The sequence below is a fragment of the Mesoplodon densirostris genome, chromosome 18 (assembly GCF_025265405.1).
Source record: "Mesoplodon densirostris isolate mMesDen1 chromosome 18, mMesDen1 primary haplotype, whole genome shotgun sequence".
NCBI lineage: Eukaryota > Metazoa > Chordata > Mammalia > Artiodactyla > Ziphiidae > Mesoplodon > Mesoplodon densirostris.
The window spans coordinates 55,317,259-55,332,535 of record NC_082678.1 but is presented as its reverse complement, the minus strand read 5'-3'; the positions used below and the strand labels follow the sequence as shown (position 1 = coordinate 55,332,535).

The 15,277-nt window shown below is 47.2% G+C and overlaps 1 protein-coding gene across 8 annotated transcripts in view; it reads left to right on the top strand.

Annotated features, from left to right (window-relative positions):
- Positions 1 to 15,277, top strand: part of RFFL (ring finger and FYVE like domain containing E3 ubiquitin protein ligase) — a 69,797-nt gene that overhangs the window by 36,288 nt on the left and 18,232 nt on the right. For all 8 annotated transcript variants that reach the window (XM_060080759.1, XM_060080752.1, XM_060080760.1 and 5 more), the window contains one exon: positions 14,659 to 14,846. In XM_060080759.1, the coding sequence (XP_059936742.1) occupies positions 14,659 to 14,846 (188 nt within the window). The remainder of the gene's footprint in view (positions 1 to 14,658; positions 14,847 to 15,277) is intronic.

Here is a 15,277-nt window from a genome sequence, read left to right as displayed (position 1 = left end):
CTGCATCGTCAGGCGGACCTTCAACCACGGCGCCACCAGGGAAGCCCTCTCCTTCTTCATGTTGTCTTTGTAACACTCTGTGCCCCGAGACCCTCTGCTGTTCTGGTTCTCACCGCCTTTGTCCTGTTTCTCTCCCACCTGGCTTGGGGCTGTGCTCCTAGTAGCCACAGGCAAAGCTCTGCTTGGACCTGGCTGTCTGGTTGAGGTCTGTCTATTTGATTTCCAGCATTTCTTTTCTCTGTTCTCTTGCTTCTCCGTTTGCTGTTTTCATCTTTATTTGTATTCTTTGCAGTTTCATCGCAGCACCATTTCAAACCACAGCCTCCAGGAGGGCCCTGATGCCTTCTGTGCCTTTTGATGCAGGGGAGGGATGGAAGTGACTGACGATCTTGTACATCTTTGAGGCTCTCCCTTTCTGGCTTTTTAATGCTGTAAGAACCGACAATCGTAACATTTTTCTATTACTTTTAGCAGGTCAGTCTGTTCCTGTTCCTGTTCTTTCCTTCTTTTTCAAGCAGTCTTAGCAGACGCTTAAATTATTTTCAGCATGTGTGAGGTGTAGGCAGCGTGACTATGACATCTTTCCTTAAAAGGATCGCTGTGGTTCTGTGGGTTTAAAACCCGTAATTTGCTCATCACCCTGGAATCACGGTTGTGGAGTTTTCAAGAATGAACGTCTGTCCCTCCCCCCAGTTTTTAAAGCTCTAATGCCGTTATCATTAGTAAGATTTCAGCAAATACCTGGTGATCACGTTTGCCTGGCACTGAGGTTGGAAATAAAGCTGTAAAGTGACTTGCTCTTGTTTTCTGTTTCACCTTCTGCTCCCTAATCACTGGAGAAGAATACTTTAGAAAGAATCATGTGAATTGTTAAATGGTTGCTTAAATGCGGTCCTGCCAGAATGCTCATCCCCTTAGAATGCACTCGCCACGCCACGCCGCACGGGGACCTTGCCTGGTTTTGTTCCTTTTGGGAATCGCCAGTGGCTGGAAGAGGGCTGAGCAGATGAGTGAATGACAGCTGTCCGGAGGTGTTCAAGTTGTGATGAGAGGGTTTTGCTGAGGAAGTAGGTGCCACATGAGGGAGGCGGGGTGGGAGCAGGGGTCGAGGCTGAGACAGGAACTGCAGGGAGGTTCCTGAGGCCACAGTAAGCTTGGCCTTTGGGGACTGAAAGCATAGCAGGGTAGCTGGAGCTGAGAGCAAGGAGGGTGGGGCCCTGAGCTCTGATGACTGACTTTCATTATTATTATTATTATTATTATTATATCTTTATTTAAGAGTATAATTGCTTTACAGTGGTGTGTTAGTTTCTGTGTACAACAAAGTGAATCAGCTGTAAGTACACGTATATCCCCATATCCCCTCCCTCTTGAGCCTCCCTCCCACCCTCCCTATCCCACCCCTCTAGGTGGTCACAAAGCACCGAGCGGATCTCCCTGTGCTATGCGGCTGCTTCCCACTAGCTATCTACCTTACATTTGGTCGTGTATAGATGTCCATGCCACTCTCTCACTTCGTCCCAGCTTCCCCTTCTCCCCGTGTGTCCTCAAGTCCCTTCTCTACATTTGCGTCTTTATTCCTGTCCTGCCACTAGGTTCATCAGTATCATCTTTTTAGATTCCATATATGTGTGTTAGCATACAGTATTTATTTTTCTGGCTTACTTCACTCTGTATGACAGACTCTAGGGTCATCCACCTCACTACAAGTAACTCAATTTTGTTCCTTTTTGTGGCTGAGTAACATTCCATTGTATATATGTGCCACATCTTCTTTATCCATTCATCTGTCGATGGACATTTAGGACTTTCATTATTATTTAATGGTTACCAGTGAAAACACTTCTTAAAAGGGGGCCAATAGAGCATTAGTTGTACTTGAGACAGTTAAGTCAGAAACCCCTCTCTCCTCCACTGGACCAACACAGGTGGGCAAGAATAGAAACTGAAACGGATCCCAAATATTGAGGAAGGGCTTTACCTTGAGGAAGTGGGCATCTGTCTGGAGCACTGGTGCCCTGAGGTTGTAGGAAGTAGGAAATGCAGATGCCTTTCTGGATGTGTAAACTAAAATTCTGGATTCCCAGGAATGGCTTTTCTGTCTATGGTGCCTTTCACAAGGTCCTCAAGTGTTGAAGGTTGGCTTGGCGGGTGGGTACCCCTTTGGGTGTCCCTAGAAGGGAGCAGGAACCAGTGCGAAGCACTCCCCCACGCTGGCCGCTTCAGGCGCTTTCCCTGGTCTTCTCCCCTTGCTCTCCTAGCGCAAGGCCCTTGAAGCACTGGTGCTGAAGGTGGGGCATGTGGATGCTGAAAGCAGCCGCCTCTTTCTGGAGGACCACAAATGACTCGAAGAACCTGGACTTACATCCCATCGCCCTCTAGTTGTGTGACCCTGCTCCGGTTACCCAACCCTCTTGAGGTCCAGCCTCTTCATTTACAAAATAACCATTTAAATTCTGAGTTTTGGGGCAGCATTACTGTATTAAACAAGACAGTAGATGGACATGTAACAACTCACTTGGCACATGTTAGGTGTTTTGTAGTGTTTTTGCTTTTTCCTTAAAAAATAAAAATTTCTAGGATCATCTGAGAAAGGGCTTCAGGACCCCGGAGTCTGAATAACTCCCCCAGTTTTCCCCTTGCCTGTGCCTGAAATACAGCACAGGAGATCCTCTCTCTCACCCAAAGCTTTGATTGTTTGTACAGAAGTGTAACGCAGGGATGGGAGGAGAGAGGAGCCAGGCCCCGGTGTCTCTGAAGTCTTCCCACACGTCTCAGTGTGAATGGGGCTCTGGAGAGAGGCAGACACTCGATCCTCATTGGTCCCGTGCCTTAGTCTAGTGCCTACTGTTTACTGGACGTCTAGTACTGCCTTCCACCCCTTATGTAAAACTGGAAAGCCCCGTAAGGCCTGCTCCCTCCATACTGAGCGCCAACTGTGTGTCCAGCCTGGGGGAGGCAGGTAAGTGTCTTCCTGTTACAGTGAAGCTCAGAGAGGCAACTTTCTCAAGCTCCTTCAGTGACTCACTGTTAGGGCCAGGATTAAAGGTCAAGTCTGACAGAATCGAAAACCAAAGTAAAACATATTTGGGAACTTTATTTTTTTAATATATATATATTTACTGTTCCGTTTTCTAAAAATTTAGCCCTAAAAGAAAATTCTTATCTAGGAAGGATACATTATCCATTACCCACATCTAAAGGACTGCCTTGGAGGATGGAAGACATCCATTAGGCTTTAAAGCCTTTGGGAATGCTGCAGCCTTGAGAAAGCTCCCCTGTTTATGTCCAGCCTATACACTACCCCAGCAGGGCTGTTGTTCTAATTCAGGCCTTGGGGTTCTAAAGTTTTCTAAAGTTCCGCAATATACTTGTCTCCTCTGTGACTTAGGTGTTCTGAGTTCTTCATTCTAAAATAAATATCTCAGAAATAATCTCAGTACCACCGAGAACATGCGTCCTTGTCCCACACCTGGCAAGGGAGACCCGTCTGTAGTATGGTTGACTCTGCCGGTTGCCTAACTTACACATGCCACAGTCACCCTATTTTATGCTCATTGTATTGTCACCAGCATTTTAAATCTTCCCTCTCTGAGGTGGACCCCTCAGGCAGCTTTCCTGGAAAATTCCAGTTGCGACTCTGAGATTCTGTTTTACTTTAAAGAGTTTTGAGGGAGTTTGAGTTTCTTTCCAGACTAACTTCTTTTAAAAAATAAGCAACCTTCCAAGTTGAGAGATGATTTTAAACTTCAGGTGAGTTCTTCAGATAATGACTGTGTCTTTATTGTGTGGGTGATGTGATCAGCTGTGTCCTGGTCCCCATCCAGCCCAGTCCCTTGGGTGGTAGGACACTTGGGCTTTGCGGGACCAGAGCGGGAGAGGGACCTTGGGCTTGCCAGTCAGTAGTTGCTATTGAACAGCTGAGCCGTTGCCATTTTAGACTTGTAACGTATAGTTTAACGACAATTTATTTTGGTTTGCTATTTATGGAGCACTTACTGTAGGTTAGGCACTTTGTTAGGTTAGGCACTTCTCATCCCTACAGTAACCTTCCAACAGGGGAGGTGTTACCCTCTTATACAGGTGAGGAAACGGACTCAGAAAGCTTAAGGAGCCTGCCCAAGGTTAGCTACCTTTGTTTTTAAAATAAATAAATTTATTTATTTATTTATGGCTGCATTGGGTCTTTGTTGCTGTGCGTGGGCTTTCTCTAGTTGCGGCGAGCGGGGGCTACTCTTCGTTGTGGTGCGCGGGCTTCTCATTGCGGTGGCTTCTCGTTGCGGAGCACGGGCTCTAGGTGTGCTGGCTTCAGTAGTTGCGGCACACGGGCTCAGTAGTTGTGGCTCACGGGCTTAGTTGCTCCGCAGCATGTGGGATCTTCCCGGACCAGGGCTTGAACCTGTGTCCCCTGCCTTGGCAGGCGGATTCTTAACCACTGGACCACCAGGGAAGTCCCGCTACCTTTGTTTTAGATAAAGAACTTTTTCGTAGTCACTTTATGTCACTGTAAATATTGGCAAAATGCTTTGGGCCCTAAGCAGAGATAACTAGTACTTGCCTCATGGGCTGTATTGATAAAATATGGACTGTTTCTCTGACCTCGGCTTGTTCATTCCACAAATTATTTGGGTGCCTGCTATGAAGTGGCCCTGTGCTAGATGATGCGGATAGAAAAGTGAAGACAGATGAGGTTCCTGCCCTTGGAGTTTATGCCCTTGGAGTTAAACAGACAGATATAATTACAGATTATGATCATTTTCCCAAAGGAAACTGAAAGGGCAATGAGCGAGTGTGTGACTGGGGAGGGCTCCTCTAAACAGGTGACACTTGAGCAGAGGCCTGAGGATGAGAACGAGCAGTAGTGGCAGGGGAGCAAGTGCAGGGACCCCGTGGCGGGAGGGAGCCTGGTGTCCTTGAAGAGCTGAAAGCTCACAAGGCTTGAAGCTTAGTAAGCGGTCGGGAAAGGAGCAGGACATGAACTGGGGAAGTGGGCCGGGGCTGGCGGCATACGTGGGGTCTTTTAACCGTGTAAGGAGTGGGAATTTTTTTTTAACATCTTTATTGGAGTATAATTGCTTTACAATGGTGTGTTAGTTTCTGCTTTATAACAAAGTGAATCAGTTATACGTATACATATATCCCCGTATCTCCTCCCTCTTGCGTCTCCCTCCCACCCTCCCTATCCCACCCCTCTAGGTGGTCACAAAGCACCGAGCTGATCTCCCTGTGCTATGTGGCTGCTTCCCACTAGCTATCTATTTTACATTTGGTAGTGTATATATGTCCATGCCACTCTCTCACTTCGTCCCAGCTTACCCTTCCCCCTCCCCAAGGAGTGGGAATTTTTAATTCTCAAATGTAATGGGAGTCCATGAAAGAGCTTTAAGTGTTTTTGTCAGGGAAGGAAGAAAGAATTGTGGAGGAAGAACTAGAGAGAGGCAAGAACTGAAGCTGGGAAACTAGTTAGGAAGCAGTTCTCTTGTCCAGGAAGCTATGAGAGACCCTGGAAATGCAGTAGTACCCAAAGTCCCTGCCCTTATGGATTTTTATTTATTTATTTATTTATTTATTTTTTCTTCTTTTTGCGGTACGCGGGCCTCTCACTGTTGTGGCCTCTCCCGTTGCGGAGCACAGGCTCCGGACGCGCAGGCCCAGCGGCCATGGCTCACGGGCCCAGCCGCTCCGCAGCATATGGGATCCTCCCGGACCGGGGCACGAACCCGTATCCCCTGCATCCGCAGGCGGACTCTCAACCACTGCGCCACCAGGGAGGCCCTGGATTTTTAAATTCTAGTTAGGGAAGGCAGTTAACAAGTAAGCAAGTAACACCAGCTAGTACTAAGTGTTAGGCATGCGATTAGAAAGTGACATTTGAACTGAATGTGAATGACAAGAAGGAGCCAGGCACGTGATATTCTGGGGAGAAGAGTCCAGGCGGAGGAACAAACAGCAAATTCAAAGGGCCTAAGGAGGGAAATGTGAGTAATAGATGGGAGATGCGATCTAGACCACTGTCGGGGGCAAGGGAGATGGAGATGGGCACTGACGAATCTTCAGCTTGAGAATGGTGTTTAAAGCCACCTGACTGGGGTCTCCTCGAGAGAGAGTGTGGATGGAGAGGACATGGGAGACAACCTAGGTACTGGCAAAACTTAAGAACAGAGGGAGGGGGGCAGCACGGAAGCTTTGAGGCAGGAGGAAAACCAAGGGTGCAGAGTTCTGGAAGCTAGGAGATGCCTAGAGGGGAGAGCTTTTCCAGGAGGAAGGATGGGTTGCCTGTGTCCAGCCCTGCTGGGAGGTTGAGGAAGATGAAGCTAGAGAGTGTCACTTGGACCTGGCCACTTGGAAGTCCTGGTGACCTTACAAAGAAGAGATTAGGCAGAGTGATTGAGTCAGGCTAGACTGGAGAAGGCTGAAGAGTGAATTAGAGGTTGAGGAAGTGCAGTCGAATATTTGGAGAAATTTTGATGTAGAGAGCAGAGAAAAGGACCTTTACTGAGGAGTGGCGGGTGTGGAGTCAACATGTTGTGGGGTTTTTTTAATTTAATTTTATTTTTTTTTACAAATTACAAATATTTTATTAGATGCTTTTAAAACTCTTTTTATAAACTTTAAAATATAACTAGAGAGGGACTTCCCTGGTGGTGCAGTGGTTAAGAATCCGCCTGCCAATGCAGGGGACACAGGTTTGAGCCCTGGTCCGGGAAGATCCCACATGCTGCGGAGCAACTAAACCCATGAGCCACAATTACTGAAGCCCACGCGCCTAGAGCCCGTGCTCCACAACAAGAGAAGCCACGCAATGAGAAGGCCGCACACCTCAACGAAGAGTAGCCCCCGCTCGCCTCAACTAGAGAAAGCCCGCGTGCAGCAACAAAGACCAATGCAGCCAAAAAAAAAAAAAAAAAAAAAAAAAAAATATATATATATATATATATAAAACTAGAGAAGTGTACAAATTCTAAGTGTACAGTTTGATGAATTTTTACAAAGTAAACGTCTATATAACCAGCACTCAGATTAAGCAACAGAACATTACCAGAAGCCCCCTTGTGCCCCCTTCCATCTACTGTCGGAGGATAACCCCTGTGCGATTTCTAGCACCATATAGTAATCTTCCTGTGTTGGAATTTTATGTAAATGGAATCATTTAGTATGCATTCTTTTGTGCCTGTCTTCTTTCACTCAGCATAAGATTCATCTTTTTTTTTTTTTTTTTTTTGCGGTATGTGGGCCTCTCACTGTTGTGGCCTCTCCCGTCGTGGAGCACAGGCTCCGGACGTGCAGGGTCACCAGCCATGGCTCACGGGCCCAGCCGCTCCGCGGCATGTGGGATCCTCCTGGACTGGGGCACGAACCTGTGTCCCCTGCATCGGCAGGCGGACTCTCAACCACTGCGCCACCAGGGAAGCCCCTATAAGATTCATCTTTACCGTTGGCATGGAGCAGTAGTTTGTTTATTCTCATTGCTGTATGAATATACCTTTACTTCTCCATTCTACTGTGGATCAACATTTGGATCTTTTCCACCTTGGGGCTATTACAATAGAACTGCTGCAAACATTCTTGTATACTTCTTTTGGTAAACATGTTACTGTTGGGTATGTACCTGGAAGTGGAATTGCAAAGCCCTGGGGGGTGTGTGTGTGTGTTTACAAAGTGGTTGTGCCAGTTCATTTTTTTTTGCCAGCAAAAAATCCTTGTCAACACTTGCTAGTATCTGTCTTTTCCATTTTAGCCATTCCAGTGGGTGTTTGGTGGCAACACATTGTGATTGTAATTCGTACTTGCATTATGAGAAGGAAGAGTTTTTTAAGTCTGGGAGGTCCTGGAAAATGTCTCTGTGCTGATGGGAAAGCTCCAGTAGAGGTGGAAAGCAGATGCTCAGAGGGTAATAGGCTGCAGGGCAGACAGACTGAATTTTTGTTTTGTTTTGGTGGAATCGGGAACACTTCTCTTGTGGCCTACGGAGTGTAGGCTTCAGGGTCTAAGCGACTTAGGTTCAAATTCTGGCTTTACTGCCCTCTAGCTATGACCTTTAGCGAGTTACTTAACTTCTCTGAACCTTGGTTTTCTTACCTGAAAATGGGAAGAACTAATCTGCCTTGCCAGATCGTTGTGAGAATCACATGAGATAACACTAGGTAGTACCTAGCTCAGTGCCTGGCAGATAAGACGCATTCTTCCAGCAGAGTATGGCTACTTTCTTCTTTACTTCTCAGAATATGTAATTACTTGTACAATTATTTCAAAGAGGCATGGCTAAGCCATATTGATAGATTTTTCATAGTATTTCCTTTCAAAGCCATTGCATTGCAGTTCCTTTCAAAGTCATCCTTTAATTGCTTTTTAAGGATGATATAGAAGATGAAGCAAAGCCCATTCTGTATTAATGTTCCAGAACGTGGGACACTTTCCTTTCTGCACTTAACAGCATAGATGCTTTTGATAATTCCAGCAATACAGTAGTGACAATAGGCAAACCACCCTCAATAAACTGGAGATGATTCTGTAAGGCTTGCAACTAGCCATTTTCTGATTTGTCATATCATAAAGGTACTTCTTTGAGGATTGGGGGCATTTTAATTAGGTTCTTTCCAAAGGATTTTTGTAATGTTTTATACGGTGGGTTCACCCTAAGTATGTTAATTCCAAGATGTTGCTGTCTTTGCGTCCGGGTGAAGCCTGTAGCTTGGCACACAGAGCAGTTGACTAAAATCAGAACAGATTGGATGAGAATCTTGGGGGCCTCAACTTTAGTGCCTTAGATTTTGGTGGTTAGCAAGGTGGTTTGCATTGGAGTTGCATTGCAAACTCAGAGATTTTACTAAGATGCTGACGTTCTGACCTTTTTACTCCGTGGGTCCATTCTGACCCTTCTGTCTTCCATGGGAAAGTCCGTGACAACCACTGATCCACTTAAAATCATTTGTCTTGAGCAGGCGGACAAGTAGAGAAGTGATTGTTTTAAAATTACTTAGTAGTATTCTAGGGCTTAATAGGGAGAAATCACAGTATCTGCCCTCTTGCCTCTAACTATGGCTGTACTCAGCCTACCTGGAATAGGTCACTTATCTTGTTCTTAGCACTGTAATTTTCCTGTTCAACAGGGTTCAGTCTCCCAAGAAATACCAGCTTACTTATCAAGCTGACAAAACCCCATGTGCGAGCTAGCCGTCCTTGCCTCATACCACCGGGTCCTTCCACAGGGAATAGTACATTTTCTTGTTCACCCCAGCCCTACATCTCCCGTCTTCTTTACCCTTTAGGCAAATTGGAAGAGGAGAGCCTGGCAGGTTTCAAACAAACGCAGTAGGAGGGCAGTCAGACTGTATTTGAAAATTAGATCGCCAAGTCCCATCTTTTGTGAAGAGGGTGAGGGGAATTGGCGAAGGAATTTTCAAGCCCTCGGCGAAGATTTGATGATAATTTTCTTTGCAGATCATAAAGAGGTTTGCAGATCAGAGAGGGAAGTTTTTCACAGTTGTCAACCTAGGGAGAATTCTTCACATCCCACAATTGGTTCCACTTTCAGTCCTTAAGTAATAGATGCCACATGTGTGTCTCTGTTTACGGCTGACGGATGCAACACACTCCCCGAAGAAGAGTGTTATTTGTACGGCAGCCTTAAAATGACAAGCTCTTTGCTTTCACTCCCTGAAATAACCCTGAATATAGTTCTCATTTAGGCTTAGGGCTTTCCAGTTTGGCAAGACCACATTAAGAAATGTGTCTTTGGGTAGTTAAATATATGTCACAAAGAGTAGAAGCCTAGTTCGCTGACTTCGGGGGGCCTGTTCTGTTAGGGTGAGCAGGTCTAAGGTTTTTTTGCACTGGAGGCTCTCCCCCAGTGACCCCTGCCCACACACCCACATCCCCAGGATGAGGCTGCATTCTCCACCCATACATGGGGCCGGTGGAATAACCAAGGGGCAAATTTCAAGTCTTCCCACACAGCCAAGTCCTTGTAAGAGTAGCCAAATACTCCAACAGGCTGACGGTGTTTCTTTCAGAGCGTTCAGAGGAGGCAGGCAGTTAAGTTTAGAGCCAAAGTTAGAGGATGGAAATAGTGCTGAGGAAGACAGGTCCTCTTGATTCCCAGCTAAGGAAAAGCTTTCTTAGCTTCTGTACCAGGAGGGCTGAGTTGAGCTGTATATATCGTGCCTGACTGGGCCCAGAGTCCCCGGGGGCAAGGACCTTGTGGAATTCACTTTTGGTCTCCCCGGTGCCCAGCACATCTGGTGCTTCCCAAGTGCTTGTAAAAGCACATGAAATGAAACAAGGTACAGCTGGCCGGCTTTCCAGAGTTCCCAACCGACGGTGCCTTACCGAGTGGGTCTGCCCATTACGTGACAAAGTCCTTACCTCTTAGGGAAAAAAAATTGCACCACGTGGATTCCCCTTGTGTGGAAGAGAAGTCTGTTTTCTTCTTGTGGTTAAATATTTCGTTCCTCCATCTCTCTCTGCTGATGCCGTCAGCCTATCTTGGGTTCCATCTGTCTTCACCTCTGTTCCACCCTCTGGTGAGGGAGGTCATAGTCCATCCCCACGACTCATCACTCGGTCACTTTTCTTCCCACTCCTGGTCGTCGCTCCCATCATGCACTGCCAGCTTCCCTTCTTCTTTCAGCTCTTAGTCTTGGGGGGTTTCCTCTGCGGTCTGTGAATACGTCTACATTTCTCTTATCTCTTGACCTCTGCTGCCTTCTCTCTTCCCTTCGCTGTCAAAAGTTTCTAGAAGGAATAATTTATCCTTAAAGTCTGGCAAGTCCTCACTTCTCATTCACTTCCCAGCCTGTGGTTACCGGTCAGCTTGTCTCTTCCTAAACTGCTCGGGCATGGAGCACGCTCACAGTTTCCTAAAACTAGGTCCATCACATTCTTCCGCGTGTTCTCCTCTCTGGGTCATGAGACAACGTTGAACATTTCTTTTTGAAATTCAAGACACTGTTCCTGTTCTCCCACCTCTGAGCACGCTTCGTTCCTTCCTCTGTGCTGGTTGGTTCTCCTCTGCTTGCTCTTCAGATCGCACGTTCCCGAGGGCTCTCCCAGGCTGGCTTCTCTCCTGCCCCGGGCTGTCTAACCAGCCTTCTGGCCCTCTGACTGTACACACTTTCCAGGAGGTGAGGATCCGCAAACCTTTATCTTCAGCCGACACGGTGCTGTGCATACACCAGCAGATCCCACAGGTCAGGTACAAAACTCAACTCAGTCTTAACCTGCCCCCGCTCCCCATTTCACACACAGACACATGCTCTTCCCGAGGGCTTTATCCCAGTCAACCATTCCACTCTCTCTCCTGTTGTGTAACTGAGAGCCTGCGTCTTCTCTCCCCTCCCCCCACCTCTTCATTTCATTGCCACATCCTGCTAAGTTTGTCACAGATCTAGCTGTCCCTTTCTCTTTTGCCCATATCCTCATATCTTGCTTCCAACCTGCCCCTCTCGGATTTGTCCTCTACATGGCTTACTGCTGTAAGTGGCCACTCTAAAATGCAAATAAGATCGCAAAACCTGGTTGCCTGAACCCTTCATTGTGTCCCACTACCTAGAGGATAAGGTCCAGACTCCTTACCATGGAATACAAGGTTTTGTTTTTAAATGGCTGCTTGTTTACTTGCTGTGCTCTCAGCCACCCCTACCCTTACCTTTGACCCAACGAAGCATTTTGTAGTTTCTTTAATGCCCTGGTGCATGCTCTTGGTTTTTTCTTGAAAAGTCTTTTTGCTCTTGACTTTCTGGTCCATAATAGTGTTACCGATCAGGGTTCTCGGCCTCCTTTATCAATAGAAATTAATAAGAGGGCAGATGAGAAATTCAGGCAAGGCTTTACTGGGGCCCCTGCTGCAGCAAGGGGGAGCGAGAACAAGCAGCAGTTTCCCTTGCTTGCTGGCTTGCTGAGCAGGGGTGCGAGCTGTTTCCTTATATGGGATGAGGGTAGGAGCAGGTCCAGGGGTCGGACTGGAGGGCTGGCTGGGGTGTTCTGCCCGCCCCTCTGGCCGTGGTGTGTGCAGGGAGCATGCGCAGTGCCCTGCCTTTGCTCCCTGCCTTTGCTCCTGGCTCTTGAGAAATGGCAGTTGGGTTTTTGGTCTTTTTGTATCTTGTTGTCCATAATTTGCCCCAGTGCATGCACATAGTTATTTTTAGTACCTTATAGTTTATTTGTATTTTGTTGTTCCAGGAGACATTTGTCCAGGTGAAGCATTGCAGCAAAGGGTCCCGGGGTCCCAGCCTGTCTCAATAGGATATGTCTTCCCTGGTCACTCCTCCACCCCTGAGGAGCTGATCATTGTTCCCATCTTTGTAACCCCCCTTACACCGCACAGACCTCCGTTAAAGCACTGATCACCCTGAAATTTCAATTTTTGGTTTTACATTTCTAGTTCCCCTACTAGACCATGAACTTAGGTAATCGACCGAACTCACCTAGCACTGGAGACAGCAAGGCATTGGCTCCTCTAAGGGCTGCACACATGAATGAGTGGAGGATTTGACAAGTTAGTGAACCACCCACAGCTTTGTCTCAAGGCTGCTCTGCTGTTCCCCTTCCCCTGACCTCATTCGGTTAATTGACGCATCCTGCTGATTCTGTCAAAGACCTATCTGCCCACGTTTGGGACAAGCCCAGCAAGCCAAACGGTAACTGTGAAGTCTCTAGGTTTACTCTTGACCTGAGCTGTCCCAGAGAAATCGCAGTGAAAGCATTGTTATAATGCTAGTAGCAACACCGAAGGTTTATTTAGTGCTTTACAGCCTGGAGAATCTCAGATGAGACAAATGGAGTACAGAAAGGCTATGACTTGTTGGAGGTAGGTAACAGCCCAGGTCTTCAGATTCCAGATCCTCTGATCTTTGTATTATTACACACTGTTTTCAGATGCTTCCATCAACAGGTGATTTAAAGAGTTACAAACTTCCTCTTTCAGAGGGCTACTACTCTGCTGTTGCCTGCAGTCTCTTGCCAACAAGTAACTCAGTTATTTTACTGCTCTGGGCTTCATTATTCCCTGTGAATTCATAAGGCAGATTAAGTCCCTGTTTTCTGGGAATTGAGAGTCTTCAGACAAGTCATAGTGAGTCAGAGAGAAATGTTTTTGATGTGAAGGAAATGGAACGAATGTGTGGTTAGTTAATCTTTAAATATCGTATGTGATTCATTCATTCAGTAGCACTTGTTGAGCCACCCATCTGCTGCGCACTGTATGACTGTCACGGTCCCTGCTCTCGTGGGGTTCATAGGCCACCGGGTGAGACAGGTATTAATCGGACATGCCTGCCAAGTGAATGCATGTATTATTGGAGGCGGTGTTGGGAAGCTGGAAAGGCCCTGGAGTAATCACGAGGCCGAAGGTTATAGCTGAGTGAACCAGGAAGTTCCTTCCTCCTGCTGGGCCTCTTTCTTTTCCTCTAAAGAATAACCAAGGTGGAACCCGTTGGCGTCTTAGTTCCTTCCAGCTTACCACGTCTTTGAACTCTGATCTAACAAAGGCACTTTCAGCGAGTCAGTAGGCAGAGCAGAAGGTACCATTCTTTTGTGTGAACTGATTGTTAAAACATGACACGTTTCACTCGTTATCTCTGTAAGCAGAGTTCAGGCTCACAGTGTCCATCCTGACTACCTTGGTCTGCTGAGAAAAGCACAGTTTACTTTATTACAGCAGCGCTTGGCATTTTAGTGGACCCCCTTGCAATGTTTAGTTTATTCTGACATTTGAGAGGTTGGATCCTCTTTGTTCTGTGATCTCAAAAAGATCATCAACCCCCCAGCCCCTAATTCCTGTATTTGATACGTAAAATGGAAGTAATAACCCAAAACTTCTTAAGAAGCCCACAGAGGCACTGATTCAGCAAGGAAGCAAACATTTGTGGAGCATCTGCTGTGTGCACGACACTGCTGAGTACAGAACAGACATGAATAAGAAGTGGTCCCCGCCCTCAAGGAATGTATGGTTTAGTGGTAGAAGAAAAGCATAACTATTACAGGTGCCGTGGTAGACGTTGATGTAGGGTCGGACGTACAAATATAAGAGCTGTACGTAAGTTCTGCTGGCTGGTGGGAGGGGAAACCAGGGGGCAACGTAGTATAGGGAAGAGAACGTTAGGTTTAGAGTCAGAAGAGCTGGGTTTTCGGAATCTCGGTTCTCTATATATTAGTTGTGTGACCGTGATTCCTTTGAGCCTGGGTTGCCTCATCTAAATAAAGGAAGTAATGATCCTTCCGCCCCACGGTCAATGTGAGTGTGGAACTGTACACGTGTGTATGATAGAGCTCTGTCTGAGCTCTAGGGGCAAAGGTCATGTTCCTGAATAAAATGGCTGTTAGGCCACTTGTAATTGCTAAGACAAAAGATTTTACTTGAAGTAAAGCTCTCAGATTAAACCCAAACAGGCATCAGCAACCTTTCAAAGGTAGCGTGCCAGCTCTGCTGCCTGTGCCGGCCTGTCTTGCAGATCAGGCGTCTGTGGGCACCTTTCCTGTAACGGCAGCGGGCGTGGTGCAGGAGGCAGTTGGAAGTCGGTGGCCCCCGAAAGCCCATCCTCACCTTGACTCTGATGGGAGGTGTGGACCAATGTCGCTGCTCACCTGTGCCCTCAGGAATGGGGACGCCGTCAAGCTGTGTCTTAACTCTGACCTTTCCCCCTTTCTCCCTCGTGCCAGATTTTATCATGTGGGCAACCTGCTGCAACTGGTTCTGCCTGGATGGACAGCCTGAGGAGGCCCCACCGCCCCAGGGAGCCAGGACGCAGGCCTATTCCAACCCTGGGTACAGCTCCTTCCCTTCCCCTACGGGCTCGGAACCAAACTGCAAGGCCTGCGGGGCCCACTTCGCAAGCATGGCCAGGAAGGTGAGTGTTGACCTCTCGGCCTGCTCGGCCGCTGTAGCCTCACGCCCTCAGACAGGTCTGCTGACCCTTCCGTGGTGCCTGCCCCTGGCCTTTGCCTGTGCAAAGCTGGTAACCCAGACTTGTCCTTTCACAAAAGTATTAAAACTAACCAAACAAAAGCAACACATCTTGGCATAGATTTGGAGCCAGCTACATCTGAATTCTGATAGCAGCTCGGCCACTTCCTAGCTGTATGACTTAACCTGTCTTGAGATTCATCTTCTCCGTCTATGAAGTAGGGATATAATAATTGTACCCAAGTCAACATCTCGCAGTGTTGTGGGAATAAAATGCGCTAAGCTGTGAAGGGTGCCTGGCGCGATGCTTGGGGTGCAGCGGGCACTTGCTGTTATTTCCTTCATTAGCTGCCGTCGTAAAAAGCCTGGCTGCAG